Source organism: Symphalangus syndactylus, chromosome 9 (assembly GCF_028878055.3).
Source record: "Symphalangus syndactylus isolate Jambi chromosome 9, NHGRI_mSymSyn1-v2.1_pri, whole genome shotgun sequence".
NCBI classification, from domain to species: domain Eukaryota; kingdom Metazoa; phylum Chordata; class Mammalia; order Primates; family Hylobatidae; genus Symphalangus; species Symphalangus syndactylus.
In genome coordinates this window covers 73890753-73912560 of record NC_072431.2, presented here as the reverse complement: position 1 = coordinate 73912560, position 21808 = coordinate 73890753, and the positions used below count along the sequence as shown (strand labels likewise).

At 39.2% G+C, this 21808-nt stretch overlaps 1 protein-coding gene across 1 annotated transcript; it reads left to right on the top strand.

Moving 5' to 3' along the window:
* The first annotated feature begins 1202 nt into the window (after positions 1–1202).
* Positions 1203–18626, top strand: LOC129489861 (zinc finger protein 679). The gene is made up of 4 exons (XM_055293048.2): positions 1203–1351; positions 11818–11944; positions 12431–12526; positions 17475–18626. Exons 1-4 carry the CDS (start codon positions 1313–1315, stop codon positions 18446–18448), a joined length of 1236 nt encoding a protein of 411 aa, XP_055149023.1. The 5' UTR covers positions 1203–1312; the 3' UTR covers positions 18449–18626.
* The last annotated feature ends 3182 nt before the right edge of the window (positions 18627–21808 follow it).

Sequence of the window (21808 nt, the reverse complement as noted above, 5' to 3'; positions counted from 1 at the left end):
CAGGGGACGGAGACTGCAGTGAGCCGAGATCGCGCCACTGCACTCCAGCCTGGGTGAAAGAGCGAGACTCCTTCTCAAAAAAAAAAAAAAAAAAAAAATTTACATGTGGCTCATATTTTACTGCAGAGGATTGCCTCCTTTTTGGAATCTCAGGCTGCCTGCATGTATTAGTCCGTTTTCACACTGCTATAAACAAATACCTCACACTGCGTAATTTTTTTAAGTGGTTTAATTGAATCATAATTCTATACGCCTGAGGAATCCTCAGGAAACCTACAATCATGACCATGACAGAAGGTGAAGGGAAAGCAAGGCATACCTTGCTTGGTGGAAAAAGAGAGAGAACCGGGTATGGGGAACATGCCACGTTTTAAAATATCTTGAGAGCTCCCTTACTATCACAAGAACAGCATGAGGATAATCCCCCCTAATAATCCAATCACCTTCCACCTGGTCTGTGCCCTGACATGTGGCAAATACAATTTTTTTTTTTTTGAGACCGAGTCTGGCTCTTTCGCCCAGGCTGCAGTGCAATGGCACGATCTCGGCTCACTGTAAACTCCACCTCCCGGGTTCAAGCGATTTTTCTGCCTCAGCCTCCTGAGTAGCTGGGCCTACAGAGGCCCACCACCACTCTGGCTAAGTTTTGTATTTTTAGTACAGACAGGGTTTCACCGTATTGGCCAGGCTGGTCTCCAACTCCTGATCTCGTTATCCACCCGCCTCGCCCTCCCAAAGTGCTGGGATTACAGGCCTGAGCCACCACGCCTGGCCATGAATTACAATTTGAGATGAGATTTGGGTGGAGCCACGGAGCCAAACCATATCACTGCAAAGGATCCGCGGCAAGGAAGGTCATAAAGTCTGAAATTTTAAAATAATTGTCATTATATTTTTTCAGTTTATGAATAACTACATTATATATCATTTATAAATGCATATGACATTATACACAAGGTTAAATGCAAATGTCCTCTAGGGCTGGCCTGGCTCAGATCAGGGAAGAAGGCTTGGCTGTAAAGGCTGCAGCCTAGCCTGTTATTTTTGCTTTGTTTCGCCCAGTGTCTGATCACATTTTTCGTCACTCAGGGCGTGAAGGGTGGGTCCTGAAACCTTATCCAATCAGGGGCCGTATATTAGAAACTGTCCAGTCAGGCGTGCAGCTGGAGAGAACAGGACGCTTCCGTAATTTTCCGGGTCCTTTGTGTTTCTCTGAGTCCAGCGCTCCAGTTCTTCTCTTCACTGCTCTGCGTCTTCTGCTGCTAGAGGCCAAGCCACTGCGGCCTTGTGTTCTGCAGGTATCCGCAGATTTATGGCTAAAAGACCGGGATCCCCTGGAAGCCGAGAAATGGTGAGTGCTGGGTCTGTCACCGTGAGAGAGGGGTGGGGGCTGGTTGGAACCGGCTGAAAGTGGCTGTAGCAGGACCCAAACTTCCTCGCAGTCAGCTCTGGAGTCTGAGGACCCAAATCCTCCTTGGCCCAGGTGGGCCGTTAGTCCCCTCGAGCCATGAGATGGTGCCTGGGCCAGCGGCTGGGACCCTGGGAGTTCAGTCTTTTTCCTCTGCAGTGGCTTTGCCCTGGGCTGGAGCCCTCTCTGGGCGGCTCTGCACTCCCAGCGCCTCATCTCACCCAGATTGTGCAGGGATGGGAAAGTCATCAGGGGAGAATCCTGACTCAGGGTGTGGGCTTCATAAGTGGAAAGAGCTGTGGTCCCTGGGCTCCCTAGTTCCTCATTTTTCCTTTTAGAAATGTATAGGAGTCACTGTAAAAATATTAGACAATTTGATCAAAATGTGATTCAAGAATCATAGAGCACCCAGCTATGATTTGTGGGTTGTGGTCCATGGGAGAGATTTGAAGAAGTCTGTTATAAGTTGCATGATGAAGCAAACCAAATTCAGTAACTGCTTTGGTAAAGTTATGTAGTTTCCTTATTTGTAAGATCCAGGTGAAAATTTCTTGGCTATGTCATCACAGATTAATTAGCAGTCTGTGGTTGACCAGGCCTGAATTTTTTTCTTCAATATAGTAATTTCCAAGAAATGCAATTTTTTTTTTTGAGAGGGAGTCTTGCTCTGTTGTCCTTACTGGAGTGCAATGGCACTATCTTGGCTCACTGCAACCTCTGCCTCCCGGGTTCAAGCAGTTCTCACACCTCAGCCTCCCAGGTTCAAGCAGTTCTCACACCTCAGCCTCCCGAGTAGCTGGGATTATGGGTGCCCGCCACCATGCCTGGCTAATTTTTGTATTTTTAGTAGAGATGGGGTTTCACCATGTTGGCCAGGGTGGTCTCGAACTCCTGACCTGAAATGATCTGCCCTTCTCGGCCTACCAAAGTGCTGGGATTACAGGCGTGAGCCACCACTCATGGCCATAAGAGATACATTTGAGTTAAATTTTTTTTTTTAGTGAGAGCCGAGAAAAATCAATCCACCTTAGTCTAATTGCCTGCTGTTTAAATATTTTTACACTCTACAGGAAACTGGCTTTCCCTTGCTTTTTTTTTTTTTTTTTTTTTTGAGACAGAGTCTTGCTCTGTTGCTCAGGCTGCAGTGCAGTGGTGTGATCTCAGCTCACCACAACCTCCACCTCCTGGGTTGAAGTGATTTTCCTGCCTCAGCCTCTTGAGTAGCTGGGATTAAAGGCACCCACCACCACTTCCGGCTAATTTTTGTATTTTTAGTAAAGATAGAGTTTTGCCATGTTGGCCAGGCTGGTCTCAAACTCCTGGCCTCAAGTGATCTGGCCGCCTTTGCCTCTTAAAGTCCTCTGATTACAGGAATAAGCTATTGCAGGCAGCCTGCATTGTTCAATTGTGTCTTTTTTTTTTTTTGAGATGGAGCCCCATTCCATCACCCAGGCTGGAGTGCAGTGGCTCGATCTCACCTCATTACAACCTCCACCTCCCTGGTTCAAGTGATTCTCCTGCCTCAGCCTCCCGAGTAACTGGGATTACAGGCCTGCACCACCACACCCAGCTAATTTTTGTATTTTTAGTAGAGATGGGGTTTCACCATGTTGGCCAGGCTGGTCTCGAACGCCTGACCTCAGATGATCTGCCTGCTTGGCCTCCCAAGTGCTGGGATTACAGGCATGAGCCACCACGCCGGGCCTCAACCGTGTCTTAAACAAGGTCTTAAGTCAGTTTCCCTGTTCTCACAGACTAACTGGCTTGCAGTAAAATATCAAATTTCCAGTTCCATCTGACATTCCCAAATGCCAACTTTTCCTTCTAACTCACATTATTACCTATTTGTCCCTTCTTGTATGTTTCAGACACAGTACTTACATTAATTATTTTTTTAAAACTCATTGGATGACACTTAAAAAGTGCCATTCAATGCTTTGTAAAAAAAAGTTTCCCATTTATAAATATTTCACATAAGAAGAAAGCAGAGGTCGGAAGCAGTGGCTCACGCCTGTAATCCTAACACTTTGGAAGACCAAGGTGCAGATCATTTGAGGTCAGGAGTTAGAAACCAGCCTGGCCAACATGATGAAACTCCATCTCTACTAAAAATACAAAAAAATTAGCCAGGTGTGGTGGTGGGCGCCTCTAATCCCAGCTACTCAGGAGGCTGAGACAAGAAAATCACTTGAATCCAGGAAATGGAGGTTCCAGTGAGCCAAGATCATGCCACTGCACTCCAGCCTTGACAACAGAGTGAGACCATGTCTCAAAAAAAATAAAAGAAAAGGAGAGAAAAGGCAGAGAGTAATCCTCTGACACTGTATTGTAAAAAATCTGTGTGCCTCTTCCTTTGTCTTGTCCAAGCTCAGACATCTTATCATAATGTGTGGGTTGAGTTTTTTTGGGGGAAACCCTACAGGGTAATGTTTCTTCAGTCCCACTTTAGGTTTTTCCTGGTTCTGGATCTTAGTACTGCTTTGGGATAAACCAAGATACCCACCGTGGCCCTGTCTGCCAGAGTGTCTAGTGAATATCAACCCACCTTGGCCGTGTCTGCTGGAGTGTCTAGTGAATATCATCTCCTGAGTTATTTTCTTTTAGAGAACAGCACATGATATGAAGTGTAGCCTTTCAAGAGAAGAGAGCAAATGAATGCCTTGGGGCTGTGAGCAATCTCCTAGTATACTTTTCCTATAAAAAGCGAATCCCTTGTGACATTAGAATTGTCTTTACACAACTCAGCTTCCATTTCATGGAGACACATTGCTAGTCAGCCAATCATATGCTGGTATTGAGGGAAAAACACAGAAGTAATTTCTGCCCTCTGGATTCTGTCAGATTTGTGAAGGGAAATAAAAACTATTTCTAAAGACAAGAAAAACTGACCCCAATAAGATGGTGCAAGAATCTCAAAGTGATTGCACCTGGGGAACTCACCAAGGCACGGTGCAATGTCTCCTGGAATGGTTGTCATTGAGCATTTCAGTGAGCAGGAGGTGCATGGGAGACTCTCAAGTGATTAGATAGCTTGACTTGACACATGAGTCAGACGTGTCTGTGTTCCAATCAGCACTGCCACTCCCTGGGTTTGTCACCTTGAAAAGATATTTTCACTTCTTTCAACTTATGTTAGTTAACTGTAAATTGCATTTTATCGGTAGAGCTCAATAAGTAAGAAAATATTTACAAAAGTCATAAAAGAGAGGAGTTTCAGAAAAAAAAATTTAGTCATGTATTCTGTTTGTTAGAAATTTGCATTTACCCTTTTCTTTTTCAGAGTGAGCATAGAAGTTTTCTCAGGTGTGTTATTTTTTGGCTGTGTGATTTCACGCAGTATTCTAAGGCTTAGCTTTGCGAATATTACCAAGGGAAATAATATGAAAAATGTCTCTTCCATTATGGCCGTCGGAAATGAATACATTTGCACAAGAAAATGTGGTAGATAACTGGGGAATGACATAGATTCATCAAAACATCAGCGTCTCTTTTTGCAAAATTATTATGTGACAGTAAATACTTCTGTTCTACATCCTGTTATCTTATTTTTATTTTTGAGACGGAGTCTCACTGTATTGCCCAGGCTGGAGTGCAGTGGCATGATCTTGGCTCACCGCAACCTCCGAATCCTGGGTTCAAGTGATTCTCTTGCCTCAGCCTCCCAGGTAGCTGGGATTACAGGCACCTGCCACCACGCCTGGCTAATTTTTGTATTTTTAGTAGGGACAGGGTTTTGCCATGTTGGCCAGGCTGATCTCGAACTCCTGACCTCAGGTGATCCGGCCACCTGGGCCTCTCCAAATGCTGGGATCACAGGCAAGAGCCACTGCTCCTGGCCCTGTTATCTTGATTTCTGAATTTTATGCTAAACTTTATGAGATGGGACTGCGCACCTTCTAGGAATTTGGTCATAGTACTAATTACAGATTGTCCTGTTATGGACATAAGAAAATGATATGTGTATTGTCTGAAAGAGATAGATACTTTTGCTTTTCTCATTGAGCTATAAAATATAAGCACCTTAAAATTTTTTCCCTTTGTGTAAACACTGTGTTCCAGTAATTTTTCTGAATTTATCTAACACTTAGTTTCAAAAACTAAGTGAACATCTCTGACTTGGAAATTAAAGCCTGAGCCCTGTAACTCCAAGCTAAGGGCAATATTGAGTCTGCAAAAGGAGGTTAATGAAGGCCTAGTCAGTTCTTTCTAGGGAGCCTCTCCTGCAGATGTCCCGGCCTGCTCACCCAGCAATGCAAGAAGCCTTTATACTGAGATGAGCAACAGAGCCCAGGAAAGTTGGGGACCCACAGGCAGATGCAGTTAGACTTAGAATAGATGGGAATTGGAAAGACCTTACTGAAAATAAAGATGTTGATGTTTTGGGGCAGTTTCTAGACTTTGTAAAATAAAGCAAAATCAGATTTAGGTAATAAGTTCTGAATCCCAACAACAGAAAAAAGTACCAGGTATAAGATTTTTAAGGATATCAATGTTTAGGCAGACAAGCACTTTCTTTCATAGAGAATAGCAAACAAATTTAGAAGGAAGGTGGAGTAAGAATGGTACGATAGAAGGGAGCAAAATTAGATTCTAGATCAGAGAATGTTTTACCCTGAAGATAGCATGTTTTTAAGGAAAGACAGAAAATGGGGTTGTATGTTGGCTCAGACTGAAAGTAGCTCAAAGGTCAGAAGCCCTGGGAAAAAAGAAAAATGTAAGCAAAGTTGATTCAGAAGTATTTTGTTTTGACCACTGAATTAAAGTATTTAGCAGATTCTTTCATAAGTAGAAATTTGCAGAGTCTATGTCTGGCTATGTGATAAGTGAGAAAATACAACACCATCTAAGTCATAATGGGGAGAATGTTTCTTTCTATTAAGCTGTTGCTGAAGACCACAAAGGATGGAGAATTTTATTTTATTTTGTTTTATTTTATTTTATTATTACTTTTTTTTTTTTGAGACAAAGTCTTGCTCTGTCACCCAGGCTGGAATGCAGTGGCACAATCTCAGCTCACTGCAACCTCCACCTTCCAGGTTCAAACAATACACCTGCCTCAGCCTCCCAAGTAGCTAGGATTACAGGCCCACCACGTCTAATTTTTTGTATTTTTAGTAGAGCTGGGTTTTCTCCACGTTGGCCAGGTTGGCCTCAAGCTCCTGACCTCAGGTGATCCACCTGCCTCAGCCTCCCAAAGTGCTAGGATTACAGGCATGAGCCATCATGCCAGGCTGGAGAATTTTACTAATCACAGCCATTTACCAAGATTATCTGTATGCCCCATCTTCTCCAACATTTTTTTTGTCTTATACATCTTTTCCATTTCACTGTTTCTTGGTTGCATGTTTTATAGCAAACTGGTTAACATAAGTACAGGATTTTGCAGAATTCTGTGAGTATCTCTATCAAATTATTGAACTTGAGGTAGATGATGGGAGTCTCCAATTTACAGACAGTAGCTGAGAAGCATAGATGGGTCCCTGGGATTTGTGACAGGCATATGCAGTAAGGGCAATATGATGAGACTGAGCTCTGAATTATGGTCTGTGCTGACTCTGGGTGGTATCAGGATGGAAATGTTAGACAATAAGTTGGTGTTAAAAAATTGCTTGTTGCCAGCCTGGCCAACATGGTGAAACCCCATCTCTACCAAAAATACAGAAATTAGCCAAGCGTGGTGACGGGTGCCTGTAATCCCAGCTACTCGGGAGGCTGAGGCAGGAGAATCACTTGAACCCAGGAGGTGGAGGTTGCAGTGAGCTGAGATCATGTCACTGCACTCCAGCCTGGGCAACAGAGTGAGACTCCATCTCAAAAAAAAAAAAAAAAGGGAAAAAATTGCTTCCTGGTTAGCAAACTCCACAGATTTGGTATCAGAAAAGAGATATTACAGAGGCCTGGCCTGGAGGGGGACTCTGGGTGTCTGGTAAGGGGAGGCTGTGTTCTCCTGCACACAGGCTGTCACACTGCACATTGTCCTGTGATTCTAGGTCTCCTCTCAGGGTGAAAGGGGACTAAAAACTTAGAGAAAAGGAATTCTGATAAACAGACCTCCTTCTTTCACCGCTACCACCACATGATTCTCACACATTCACAGACAGACCCACTAGACATTGATGCATCCACACCCCTCCCAGGACTAGGCATAACCCTCAAGTATTCCACCACAGCACTTTTGCTTTTAGTGCTTCTTGCCAAAATCCCATTAATGTGCTTACAAGTTTCCTGGCATATCCCCAGCCCCAGACACTGAATCTGCAGTAGCAACCTGTTTCCTCCACCAATGTAGGGATCTGTACCACTTGATCATAGTCTAATCTGCCTGCATGGACACAGGACTAAATCAGAGTATAGCCCCACATGGACCACTGTCTGTAGTACAAACCAGTCCTATCACTTACCTTGAGCTCTTTCCCACCCACGAATTTTTTTTTTTTTTTTTGAGACAGAGTCTTGCTCTGTCACCCAGGCTGGAGTACAGTGGCCTGATCTCGGCTCACTGCAACCTCCGCCTCCCGGGTTCAAGAGACTCTCCTGCCTCAGCCTCCTAAGTAGTTGGAATTATAGCTGCATGCCACCACGCCTGGCTAAATTTTGTATTTTTAATTAGAGACAGGGTTTCACCATGTTGGCCAGGCTTGTCTCGAACTCCCGGCCTCAGGTGATCTGCCTGCCTCAACCTCCCAACGGGTTAGGATTACATGTGTGAGCCACCACGCCCAACAGAATTTTTTTTCTTTTACCTTTTATTTTAGATTCAAGAGTACATGTGCAAGTTTGTTATATAGGTAAAATCATATCATGAAGTTTTTGTGTACAGATTATTTTATCAGTCAGGTACTAAGCATAGTACCCAATAGATTTTTTTTCTGATTTTCTTCATCCTGTGACCCTCCACACTGAACTGGGCCTCAGTGTCTGTTCTCTTATTTGTGTCCACGTGTTGTCATTATTTTGCTCCCACTTATAAGTGACAACATACAGTATTTGATTTTCTGTTCCTGCACTAGTTTTCTAAAAATAACGGTCTCCTGCTCCATCCATGTTACTGCAAAGGACATAATGTTTTTCTTTCTTATAGCTGCATCATATTTCATGGTGTGTACATCCCACATTTTCTTTCTCCAGCCTACCATTGAAGACATACAGGTTTATGTCTTGTTTTTCGTATTGTAAATAGTGCTGTAATAAACATGTGCGTGCATGTGTCTTTATGGTAGAATAACTTACATTCATTGGTTATATTCCCAGTTGTGGGATTGCTGGGTCAAATGGTAATTCTGTTTTCAGGTTATTGAAAAATTGCCAAACTGTTTTTCTCAATGGTTAAACAAATTTATACGCTCACCAGCAGGGTATAAGTATTCCATTTCTCTACAACCTCACAAGCATCTGTTGTTTTTGGACTTTTTAGTCTGAGTGTGTTTATTTGAATTATTTCTTTTTTCTTCATTAATCTAGTGTTTTATCTATCTTATTAATTTTTTCATAGAATCAACTTCTGGTTTCATTGAACTTTTTTTTGAGACAGAGTTTCACTCTTTCGCCCAGGCTGGAGTGCAGTGGCGTGATCTCAGCTCACTGCAAACTCCGCATTCTGGTTTCAAGCAATTCTCCTGTCTCAGCCCCCTGAGTAGGTGGGATTGCAGGCACCCACCACCATGCCCAGCTAATATTTGTATTTCCAGTAGAGACAGGAGTTCACCATGTTGGCCAGGCTGGTCTCGAAGTCCTGACATCATGATCCGCCCGTCTCGGCTTCCCAAAGTGCTGGGATTATAGGCGTGAGCCACTGTGCCTGGCCCGTTAAACTTTTTATAGTTATTTATGTCTCACCTTCTTCATTTCAGCTATGATTTTGGTTATTTCTTGTCTTTTGCTAGCTTTGAAGTTAGTTTGCTCTTACTTCTGGAATTCTTTTAATTATAACATTAGGTTTGCAAATTGAGATCTTTCTAACTCTTTGATGTGGAGCTTTCTCTCGCTGATGCTAATAATGTGTCTGGGAAAGCACAATCAGCATTTACAGGGGACTTGTTGAAAAAGCCCATTCCTGGACCCTTTTGGATCCTGCAGAATCACTTTGCATAAAGTAGTGCCAAGATTACCAAGTGATTTATAAACTTGAGGGGTTCAAGACACATTCAGGAGAGTTTAGTTCAAACTTTGCATCAAAGGAAGGCTGCACTGCCTGCCCTGTTTCAGTTTGGTAGGAAGAGGTCAGTGCAGTTCATGCTCCCATTACTGTAAAGAAAATTGCTGAAGTCTGATAGGGGAGGGCAGGGGAAAAAGAAACTTACATTTTAATTGTTATGGAGAAGCTCGCTCTCTCATTGCTCTTAAATCTTTTCAGTTATACACAACAAAAATGGGTGAATGTTTTCTCCAAGTCTCGGTCTTTCTGCCGTGGGTGTGTGTGTGTGGCGGTAGCAGGTCAATCGGTTGTGCTTTAAAGGCATATTCTCAAGATGCAGGTTTGATATGTCCAGAGCATCTTATCTGAAAATACATTTCAGAGAAAGAAGAGGAAAAGAAAAAAATCACTTTTTCTCAGGTGAGCATGTCTCAGATCAAGAGCAGTGTCCGGGCCAGGCATGGTGGCTTACGCCTATAATCCCAACACTTAGGGAGGCTGAGGCGGGTGGATCACAAGGTCAGGAGTTCGAGACCAGCCTGACCAACATGGTGGAAGTCTGTCTCTATTAAAAATATAAAAATTAGCCAGGCATGGTGGCACACACCTGTAATCTCAGCTACTCAGGAGGCTGAGGCAGGAGAATTGCTTGAACCTAGGAGGTGGAGGTTACAGTGAGCCAAGATTGCACCACTGCACTCCAGGCTGGTCAACAGAGCAAGACTGTCTCAAAAAGAAAAAAAAATGCAGTGTCCACTCTGCCTTTTGGAATGCCATGTGTTCGGAACATGCAAATGTTTACTTCTCTGCTTGTGCTGTTTATACCTAATGAGTTTGTTTCAATTATTTTTTGCTATTTTTATGATAGTCCAGGGGTTCTGAAAAAAAATTTTTTCTGTATAGCATAGTCTTCTTTTTTTGTTTTTGTTTTGTTTTGTTTGTTTGTTTTGAGACTGAGCTTTCACTTTTGTCCCCCAGGCTGGAGTGAAATGGCACAATCTCGGCCCACTGCAACCTCTGCCTTGCGGGTTCAAGCAATTCTTCTGCCTCAGCCTCTCTAGTAGCTGGGATTACAGGTGCCTGCCACCCCGCCCAGCTAATTTTTGTATTTTTAGTAGAGACAGGGTTTCACGATGTTGGCCAGGCTGGTCTCGAACTCCTGACATCAAATGATCCACCTGCTTTGGCCCCACAAAGTGCTGGGATTACAGGCGTGAGCTACCATACCTGGCCATACCATAGCCTTCTAGATATTTTCTTCATCTTGGATTTTTGTATGCCATGCAGAATTCTCACCACAAATTGATGACCTGCAATATTTAAAATGTTCCCATTGTAGCTGTTGAACATGAGAAGGTGTGGATACTCAAGATTTCTACTGGGGAAACACAGTTGTCTTTGGATATTAATGAAAAGTGAAACATGTCTTGTTGAAATTTCATCTGTGTGCTCTATTAGTCCCATGTGGAACAGGATTTAAAAAATGCTGACCTAAACAGGATGGCATTTATTACCCAGAAAGTTCTGAAAAAACTATTAAGAGATACTTGCTCTCTAGGGTGCTAAAGAAACGCTACTTAATGTTACTGTTAAAAATTACAGAACAGGGAAGTTATCTGTTATCTTCAACTTTGCATAAAACTGGTGTTTCTTTTAATTAAATTTAGGCCAGATGCGGTGGCTCATGCTAGTAATCCCAGCACTTTGGGAGGCCGAGGTGGGTGGGTCACCCGAGGTTAGGAGTTCAAGACAAGCCTGGCCAACATGGAGAAACCCCATCTCTACTAAAAATACAAAAATTAGCCATGCATGGTGGCTCACACCTGTAGTCCCAGCTACTTGGGAAGCTGAGGCAGGAGAATCGCTTGAACCCAGGAGGCGTAGGTTTCAGTGAGCCAAGATCATGCCACTGCACTCCAGCCTGGGCAACAGAGTGAGACTTGGTCTCCAAAAGGAAAAAAAGAAAAAAAGAAAAAAGAAAAGAAAAAAAATTGACATGTCCATATTGATGCCCTTAATTTAATAATTTATCATCCAGAAAAGTATCATATCTACAGTGGTATTGTGGATCATATGCTAGCCTCTTTTCTCAGAGTTAGAGAATACTTCAGTGTTAAAAATTATCATTGAATAATTTTAGTCACTCTTATAAGTGAGAAACACTTCTTTTTACTCTCTTTTTTAACTTGAGTCAAATAAAAATCTCTGCCTACGGCCACGTGGTAAGTGTTTGTGTGTTCATGAGTGGTTTTTTGTTGTTGTTGTTGTTTTTCAGGGACTGTTGACATTCAGAGATGTAGTCATTGAATTCTCTCTGGAGGAGTGGCAATTCCTGGATCATGCTCAGCAGAATTTATATAGAGATGTGATGTTAGAGAACTACAGAAACCTGGTCTCCCTGGGTGAGGATAACTTCAATACGCAATTCCTAATATATTTCTTTTCTCTCTTTTCTAAAATGTTTTTTGGTAATTTCTGCTTTGCATGAGTGAATTTTAGCTCTCTGATTTTAAGAAAATCTTGGGGATTCATTGGTGTAGAACAAATTCTTCAAGATGTTTTATCTTGACCTGAACTTTTCCCTTTCCTGAGCTTATGTATCTTTCGCTCTAGGTTAGTGGCAATTTCAAAAATGTCATGGCATAAAATATCATTGCCCACACCTTAGAATTCAGTTGCTGCCACCAATTTTTGATTCAGTAGTACTGAGTAGTGAAATTAAGGACCTACAAATTCAAAATATTTTCTAAATAATTAAAAAGTTCTGTTATGAATCAATATTAATTTTCTAGAATTTTCTATTATATCCTCTTTACTAAGCATAATACTAGTTTGGTAATTAAAGAATTCAGCAAGATTTATGTTACTTTTTTTCCTTAATAAAACAGGTATCGCTGTCTCTAAGCCAGACTTGATCACCTGTCTGGAGCAAAATAAAGAGCCTTGGAATATAAAGAGAAATGAGATGGTAACCAAACACCCAGGTAAGTGAGAGTGAATGAAGCAGATGACACAGATGAGAGGTACAAAAGTCAAGGAGGAAGCCAGTCCTTAAAATGTGGTTTGAGGAGATGTGCTTCCGTGGAAAGTTACTGAGAAGCCCGAGTCATTTTTTTTCTTTTGCTCTCAGATAGGGACACCTTCTGCCCCAGGCTTTTAAATTCTCTAAGGATTCTACTTTCGCTTCATTAATCTTTCTTCAAGTTCACAGTGTGAGCCAAAGTTTTCTTTATGGCTCATCAGAGACTGCTTTGCCATTATTTTTGGGGCACACTAATATCTGCATATTTTTGAGAAACTATGTTAAACCATTAAAAAATTTTTTTTGCATCATGTCTAAAATGTGTGAGAATAGTAGTTTCTGTTTCATTGGTGGTTGTCCGTTTTTCTGCACATGCCATTCTGTTTTCATTACTATAGACTTGAAATATAGTTTAAAGTTTTTTTTACAATTTTTTTATTTTTTAATTTTTATCCATGTATTTATTTATTTAGAGGTTGGGTTATGAGACTTGGCTGTGGGGGGATGTAAAAGCAGGATACCTCTTATGTCTTCATTTTACTGTGTTGCATATTTTAGATATAGATTTATAAATAAAATTGCTGTATTGTATAATTCCATTTTCAATTATTCAAAGAACATTCATATTTTTTATGATAGCTGCATCTTTTTTTCTCATCAACAACTTACATAGGTTTCAATTTCCTTACATCATCAACATAGTTGCTGTTTTTGAAAAAATTTATAGTGGTCATTCTAATTGATGTAAGGTAATTTTGTTTTCTATTGTGATTTTGTTTTGCATTTTTCTATAAATTATTAATTTTGTGCAACCTTTCAAATAGTTCTTCCCATTTGTATATCTTTTTTAATTAAAATTTAGTTTAATCATTTGTCCATTTCTTTCTTTTCTTTTTTTTTTGAGACTGAGTTTCACTCTCATTGCCCAGGCTGCAGTGCAATGGCAATTTTGGCTCAGGGCAACCTCTGCCTCCTGGGTTCAAATGATTTTCCTGCCTCAGCCTCCTGAGTAACTGGGATTATAGGAATGTGCACGATGCCCAGCTAATTTTGTATTTTTAGTAGAGATGGGGTTTCACCATGTTGGTCAGGTTGGTCTCAAACTCCTGACTTCAGGTGATCTGCCCACCTCGGCCTGCCAAAGTTCTGGGATTACAAGAATGAGCCACTGCGCCCGGCTTGCTTGACCATTTCTAAATCAAGTAATTCAATTATTATTGTCTACTTCTAAGAGTTGTTTATATATTTTCAATATTAAGCCTTATCACATGTGATTTTCAAATATTGTCACCAGTTTCTTGGGTGGCACTGTCACTCTATTAAATGTGTTATTTGATTACAGAAATTTTGAAGTTTAGCCCAGTTAAATTTTTCTGTTCTCTTTGTTGCTCATACATCTGATGGCATGTCTAAGAAAATGGTGCCAAGACCAATGTTACGTCTTTCCACTATATTTTCTTTCTAAGAATTTCATTAGTTTTTTTTCAGTCTAAGTATTTTGTTTAAAATATTTTTTGTATATGATGCAATTAAAGCATCCAAGTTTATTTTTTCAATGTAGATATCTAGTTTTCAACATTGTCTGTTGATGGGATTATTTTCTCCATTGTCTGCTCATGGCAACCTTGTGGCAGATTATTTGGTCATACAGAGAAGAATTCATTGCTGGGCTCCCTATTTTGTTCTATCATGTCTTTATGTGTCTTTGTGTGGATACCACGTAGTTATTGTTATTGTTGCTTTTTATTATGTTTTAAAATTAAGAAGCATATTGCCTCTGTTTTTCATGTGTGTTTCTCTAGATATAGTTCAAAATAAAATTTAAAAATTTTAAACAATATTACAGGAATAAATATACTTTTGGAATTTTGATGCAGATTATATTAAATTTGTTCACCACTGTGGGTTATATTGACATCTTAACAAATTAAGTTGTCACTTAACTATTTTGACCCTTGAGCAAAAATATTAAATTAAATTCTTTGACTTGTGCAAGAATACATTGAAAAGTGTGTTTATTTCCATATATTTTTGATTTGCCAGTTTTACCTTTTTTATTTTTAGTTTTATTCAGTTTTGGTTAGAAAAAATAGGCTGTATGATTTTGCTCTTCTTAATTTTTTTTTTACACAGGGTTTCTCACTCTGTTGCCCAGACTCTAGTGCAGTAGCACAATCTTGGCTCACTGCAGCCTAAACCTCCTGGACTCAAGTAATCCTTCCACCTTGGCCTCCTGAGTGGCGGACACTACAGCCATACCCCACCATGCCTAGCTAATTTTTAATTATTTGTAGAGACTGGGTCTCACTGTGTTCCCAAGGCTGGTGTCAAACTTCTTGCCCCAAGTGATCCTTCCACCTTGGCCTCCCAAATTGCTGAGAGTACACCTGTGAGCCACTGCACCTGGCTGATCTTTTGAAATTTGCTAAGACCTATGTATTCTAACAGAACATACCAGGTGCAAATAAGAATATTGTGTATCCTCTTGCTTTTGACTGGAGAGTTCCATGCCCTCCAAATCTCATGTTGAAATTTAATCTCCAGTGTTGGATGCGGGGCCTAATGAGAGGTGTTTGCATCATGGAGACAAATCCCTCATGAATGACTTGGCACAATCAATCCCCTTGGTAATCATAGAGGTCTCCCTCTATTAATTCACATGAGAGCTGGTTGCGTAAAGGAACATGGCTACTCCACCTCATACTCGCATCATCTTTCACCATGTGACATGTTTGGTTCTTTTTTGCCTTACCCTATAATTGTAAGCTTCCTCATATCCTCACCAGAAGCAGATGCTGGCATATCCATCTTGTACAGTCTACTCAACTGTGAACCAAAGAAGTCTTTTTCTTTATAAATTACCCAGTCTCAGGTTATTTTCTATAGCAATGCAAAATGAATTCATACACAATATAATGTTTTTCGGGTTTTCTGTTTTTTAATTAAGTTTTTATTTCAATTTTTTATTTACTATTGAAAGTGAGGTCTTAATGTTTATAATTTTATGCTGCCATTTTATTTCTTGCTTCACTTCTATCAATATTTGCTTTATATATTTTGAAACCCTGATGTTATATATGCTTATACATATAGATAGACATAATAGTTATAGATTCCTAGTAAATGGACTCATTTTACCATTATATAATATCAATCTTTGTCTCATGCTAGTAATTGACACATTTTCTTTTGTGTGTCTATAAAGATTTTTTCTTTGTGCTACACTGGAGATTTCATAACACCTCTAAATGTTACCACAATATTTTTTAAACTGGTAAAAAAAATGACTTCAGTTGCATAGAAAAATTTGTCCTCATTATATCTACCCTATACGTCTTATTGATGTTGATTATTATATCTTTTTATGTTTTATGATTATTTTTATGCTTTTGTCTTTCAAATTTTAAAGAATAACTAAAAATGTTTTCTGCATGATCACAATAATACCACAGATTTTTATTTTTTGTATATGCATATGTTTTTCAGAAAGTTATGTATTTTCATACGATTATGTATTTTTTTCATCATGTTATTTTAAGTGGAAGGACCTCTTTTCAGCATTTTATTTAGGGCACACACAGTGCTTATGCTTTTCCAGCATGTGTTTATTCTGGAAGATCTTTATTTTTTCTTTCTTTTGTAGTACATTTTTGCTGCTTTTATTATTCTCACCATGAAGATTTTTTTCAGCACTTTGACCATTGTGCACAGTTCTTTTCTGACCTGTAAGCTTTCTGTTGTCAAATGTCTCAGAGGACTATTCTTATAAATAATACCTCATTTTTATCTTACAGCTCCCAAGATTGTCTTCTGGTTAGTGACTTTTGAAACTTTGTTTAAATATGTGTTATGGATCTTTTTGTGTATATGCTAGTTTGTTTAGCTTCTTCATTTCTTATGTTTTTTTTTTAGTTTTAAATTTTTTCAGTTATTCTTTTTTAATTCCACAATTGTTTTGTTTTTATTATTCCAAGCCTATTGTTGATATTCTTATTTTTGTGATTTTATTTAGGTGTCTGGTTTTCCATTTTTCTCACTGAGCATAATATGGATTATCTTATGTTTTTAAAATTAATATATGCCTCTTTATTTTTGTAGTTGCTTTTTCAAAATTTTTGATTTTTTGATTAGATCATGTTGTCCTCATGTTTTGTATACATTGTAATCTTTGGTTGAGATTTCAACATTAACATAAAACTACCTTTCATGATCTTTATAATGCAGCTCTTTCCTGGCATAGCCTGAAACCAATTTTCTTTCTTGGCTAGAGATTCACAGAGTCTCTCAAACATGTTCTCAGGATGTGTCTTGTCTGCAATTTTGTATTTATTTTTCCATTAAAAGACTTCTCCATGTTTCTTCTTACCAGTAGGTAGCTACTTTCCACACCTATTTTCTGTCCACGTACTACAGTCTTTCTGCTGTTGTAACATTCACTTTTGATCTCAAAAGACTTAAAGGTGTCATTTCAAAGTACACTACCATTTGATTCAGCACTTTCTATCATGGAAGACAGAAAGGCCCCCATAAACCAAAAGTAAAGATATAGGTGCCAGTATTTTTCTGGTCTTTTGTAATAAAAGCCAGTTTACTCCTAAAGACACCATGTTCTTCTATTGGGGATGAAGAAGGGCTGTGTTGGGTAAATGTATCAGACTTTTCTTTTCTCTCTATATGGCTCTTGGTATTGTGCCCACCTGGTGCACACACTTTATTTATAAATTTCCAGAGAAGGTATTTTGATCACTATGTTTTTGTTACATTTATACACCTATGAAGGAATTATGGCCTGTGGTAATTTGATATGCCATTTTGCTAATGTACCTTGTATAATTTTATATATTTGATTTGTGAAGTATATTTATCTGGGTGTAGTAAGTGAAGTAATTTGTGATTTTTATGTCTTTCAGTTACATGTTCTCATTTCACCCAAGGCCTTCCGCCAGAGCTGGGCATAAAAGATTCACTCCAAAAAGTAATACCGAGAAGATATGGAAAATGTGGACATGACAATTTACAAGCAAAAAAATGTAAAAGCATGGGTGAGTGCGAGGTGCAAAAAGGAGGTTGTAATGAAGTTAACCAATGTTTGTCAACTACCCAAGACAAAATATTTCAGACTCATAAATGTGTCAAAGTCTTCGGTAAATTTTCAAATTCCAGTAGACATAAGACAAGACATATTGGAAAGAAACATTTCAAATGTAAAAAATATGACAAATCATTTTGCATGGTTTCACAACTAAATCAACAGCAGATAATTCATACTAGGGAGAATTCCTACAAATGTGAAGAATGCAGCAAACCTTTCAACTGCTCTTCAACCCTTACTAAACATAAAAGAATTCATACTGGAGAGAAACCCTACAGATGTGAGGAATGTGGCAAAGCTTTTACCTGGTCCTCAACCCTTACTAAACATAAGAGAATTCATACTGGAGAGAAACCCTACAAATGTGAAGAATGTGGCCAAGTCTTTAGCCGTTCCTCAACACTTGCTAACCACAAGAGAATTCATACTGGAGAGAAACCATACACATGTGAAGAATGTGGCAAAGCCTTTAGCTTATCCTCATCCCTCACTTACCACAAGAGAATTCATACTGGCGAGAAACCCTACACATGTGAAGAATGTGGCAAAGCCTTTAACTGCTCCTCAACTCTCAAGAAACATAAGATAATTCATACGGGAGAGAAACCCTACAAATGTAAAGAATGTGGGAAAGCCTTTGCCTTCTCTTCAACTCTTAATACTCATAAGAGGATTCATACTGGAGAGGAACCCTACAAATGTGAAGAATGTGACAAAGCTTTTAAGTGGTCCTCAAGTCTTGCTAATCATAAGAGTATGCATACTGGAGAGAAACTCTACAAATGTGAATAATGTGATAAAGTCCAGCCCTCAGACCTTATAATACATAAAATAATTTATACTTGAAAAAATCACTACAAGTGTAAAGAATGTGGCCAAGACTTCAACCAGTTCCAAACCTTTATTGTACATAAGAGAATTCATATTGAACAAAAGTCTTATAAATGTAAAAAAAGTAACAAAGCCTTTAACCAGCCCTCAAACCTTAAGGAATCTAAGAGAATTTATTTGAGAAAAAAAAATTTTTGAGATGAAGTCTCACTTTGTCACCCAGGCTAGAGTGCAGTGGCATGATCTCAGCTCACTGCAACTTCTGCCTCTTGGGTTCGAGCAATTCTCCTGCCTCAGCCTCCTGAGTAGCTGGGATTACAGGCACATGTAACCACACTGGCTGATTTTGTATTTTTAGTAGAGATGGGGTTTCACCATGTTGGCCAGGCTGGTCTTGAACTCCTGACTTCAGGTGATCTAACTGCCTCTCAGCCTCCCAAAGCCTAAGAGAGTTTATATTAGAGAGACTGTATGAAGGTAAAAAATGTGACAAAACCTTTAAGCACATCTTAGGCCTTACACAATATCAGATAATTCATTCTAGAGAGAAACCCTACAAAAACAAAAATGTGGTTAAAAGCTTTAGCTTTTAACTAGTTGTGAACCCTTATTCTACATTAAGAGAATTAATACTGAAGAGAAAAACCCTACAATAAGGAATATGGAAATGTCTTTAAAAAGTCCTCAAACTTTTTGTTTGAATAAATGTAAGAATTGATATTGTAGACAACCCCTGCAATTGTAAAAAAAAAAAAATGTGGCAAAGCCTTTAACTGGTTCTCCATCCTTATTAATTAAAAAATTTTATACTGGAGAGAAACTCTACATACATAAAAAATGTAACACAGCATTTAACCACACCTCAAACTTTCTAACAAAGAGAAATCATCCTGGTGAGAAACTCCAGAAATGTGTTAAATGTGGCAAGGCCTTTAAATGGTAGTCACACATTAGGGTAGGTAAGATAATTTATACTGAAGAAAACTCCTACAGAAATGAAGAATGTGGCAAAACTTTTAACAAATTCTCACACCTTTTGGCACAAAAAAGCATTTATACCAGAGAAAAATTGCACAAATACAAAGAATGTGAAAAGCCATTAATATCTGTTCACATCTTACTCAATATCAGAAAGTTTATACTTAATAAGAGCATTATAAGCCAGGTGTGGTGGCTCATGACTGTAATCCCAGCACTTTGGGAGGCCAAGGCAGGTGGATCATGAGGTCCGGAGTTCAAGACCATCCTGGCCAACATGGTGAAACTCCATCTCTACTAAAAATAGAAAAATTAGCCAGGCATGGTGGCATGCACCTGTAATCCCAGCTACTTAGGAAGCTGGGGAGGAGAATTACTTGAACCCAGGGGGCGGAGGTTGCGGTGAGCCGAGATTGGGCCACTGTACTCCAGCTTGGGCAACAGAGCAAGATTCCATCTCAAAAAAAAATATTATAAATGTGATTACTGTAAAAAGACCTTCAGAAAATATAGGCCTTTAAAGACTATTCTGAAGACAAACATTTCAAACATAAAGGGGATTGTAGTACCTTTACTTGTAACATAGATTTTATTGTACACATTTTATATTAAAGGAAAACCCTGAAGCAGATGCTCAAACTTTTGTGAACATCAGAGAATTTATATTTGAGAGAAAGCCTAAAGATGTAATGAATGTGAAAGAACATTTGTTCAAAAACTACAGCTTAGAAAACACCAGTTTCTACTAAAAAATATTTTTGCAGATGTAGCAGATGGGGAAAATATATTTAATCAAAAATTAAGTCTATATAAACGTTTGAGGATTCACAGTAGAAAGAATGAAGGCACTGAAACTTCAGACATTACACTAAATCAGGGTGCTAGGTATAAAAATGATCCAAAACTAACATTATATATATTTTAACCAAGTAGATTTTTTTGGAGATTTATAATTACATTCGAGGTATGCTTCTTTTTCTGTAAAAAAAATATAGATTTTCTGAAAAGCAAATAATAAAGTAACTCAAGTCTTGTTACCTCATGTTGATTCTTCCCATTGTTTGTGAAAGTATTTGATCAATTGTTTCATCAGAGATATGAGAGATTATTTTTATAGGTGTTCATTATTCATGAACTTTCCTATGAAAGAGTAAGGACATTAGGTTGTAACATGCATAGTGAAAAATCTAAATGGAGAGGCTGTTTGTGGTTGACTTATAAAATTATTTTAGTGATGTATAACGTGGGTGTTCACAGTAATATTCTGAATTCTAGTGAGAGGAAAACCTTTCAATGTTAGTAGTAAATTATTTTCTCAATTGTACCTTTGTGTAATAAAATGCAATAAATTTAAAATTTTTTAAAGATTATGTATGAACTTAATTTTTTCATTAAACAAAATTGTTTTTAATGTGTTAAGACTTGTGCTTTGATAGAAGTGGTAATTTGCTATCAATTTTAACGTGTCTCATCTTACTTAAGGTTCTAGGTTAAAGATGGTAACAGTATAGTATTTGTTAATGTAGGGGAATGACATGTCTAGTAATCTCTTTTTTGCCAGTGTGTGTTTGTTTTGAGACAGAGTCTTGCTCTGTCACCCAGGCTGGACTGCAGTGGTACAATTTCGGCTCACTGCAGCCTCCACATCCTGGGTCCAAGTGATTCTCCTGCCTCAGCCTCCCAAGTAGCTGGAACTACAGGCACATGCCACCACACCTGGCTAATTTTCATGTTTTTAGTAGAGATGGGGTTTCACCATGTTGGCCAGGCTAGTCTCGAACTCCTGACCTCAGGTGATCCACTTGCCTTGGCATCCCAAAATGCTGGGATACAGGTGTGAGCCGTCACGCCTTGCCTGCCAGTGGTTTTAAACTGCAAAAAAGTTGAAGAATTTTGTTCCCATAGGTCAAATTTGTATTCTTTTTTATCTTATTTATAATTTTTTTAACTTTTGTAGGTGGATAGTGTGCATACACACTTATGGCATATATGAGATATTTTATTTTATTTTTTTTTTTTTGAGACGGAGTCTCGCTCTGTCGCCCAGGCTGGAGTGCAGTGGCACGATCTCGGCTCACTGCAACCTCCGCCTCCCGGGTTCATGCCATTCTCCTGCCTCAGCCTCTCCAAGTAGCTGAGACTACAGGCGCCCGCCACCACGCCCGGCTAATTTTTTTGTATTTTTAGTAGAGAGGGGGTTTCACCATGGTCTCGATCTCCTGACCTCGTGATCCGCCCGCCTCGGCCTCCCAAAGTGCTGGGATTACAAGCGTGAGCCACCGCGCCCGGCCATATATGAGATATTTTAACACAGACATACAATATTTAATTATAACAGAGTAA

What these genes read in the sequence shown, in the direction of transcription:
- LOC129489861 (XM_055293048.2), top strand. Translation starts at nt 1,313, where the DNA reads ATGGCTAAAAGACCGGGATCCCCTGGAAGCCGAGAAATG. An exon ending in CAGAAACCTGGTCTCCCTGG is followed by an intron (nt 11,945 to 12,430) that starts GTGAGGATAACT and finishes TTAATAAAACAG; the next exon opens with GTATCGCTGTCTCTAAGCCA. An exon ending in GATGGTAACCAAACACCCAG is followed by an intron (nt 12,527 to 17,474) that starts GTAAGTGAGAGT and finishes TATGTCTTTCAG; the next exon opens with TTACATGTTCTCATTTCACC.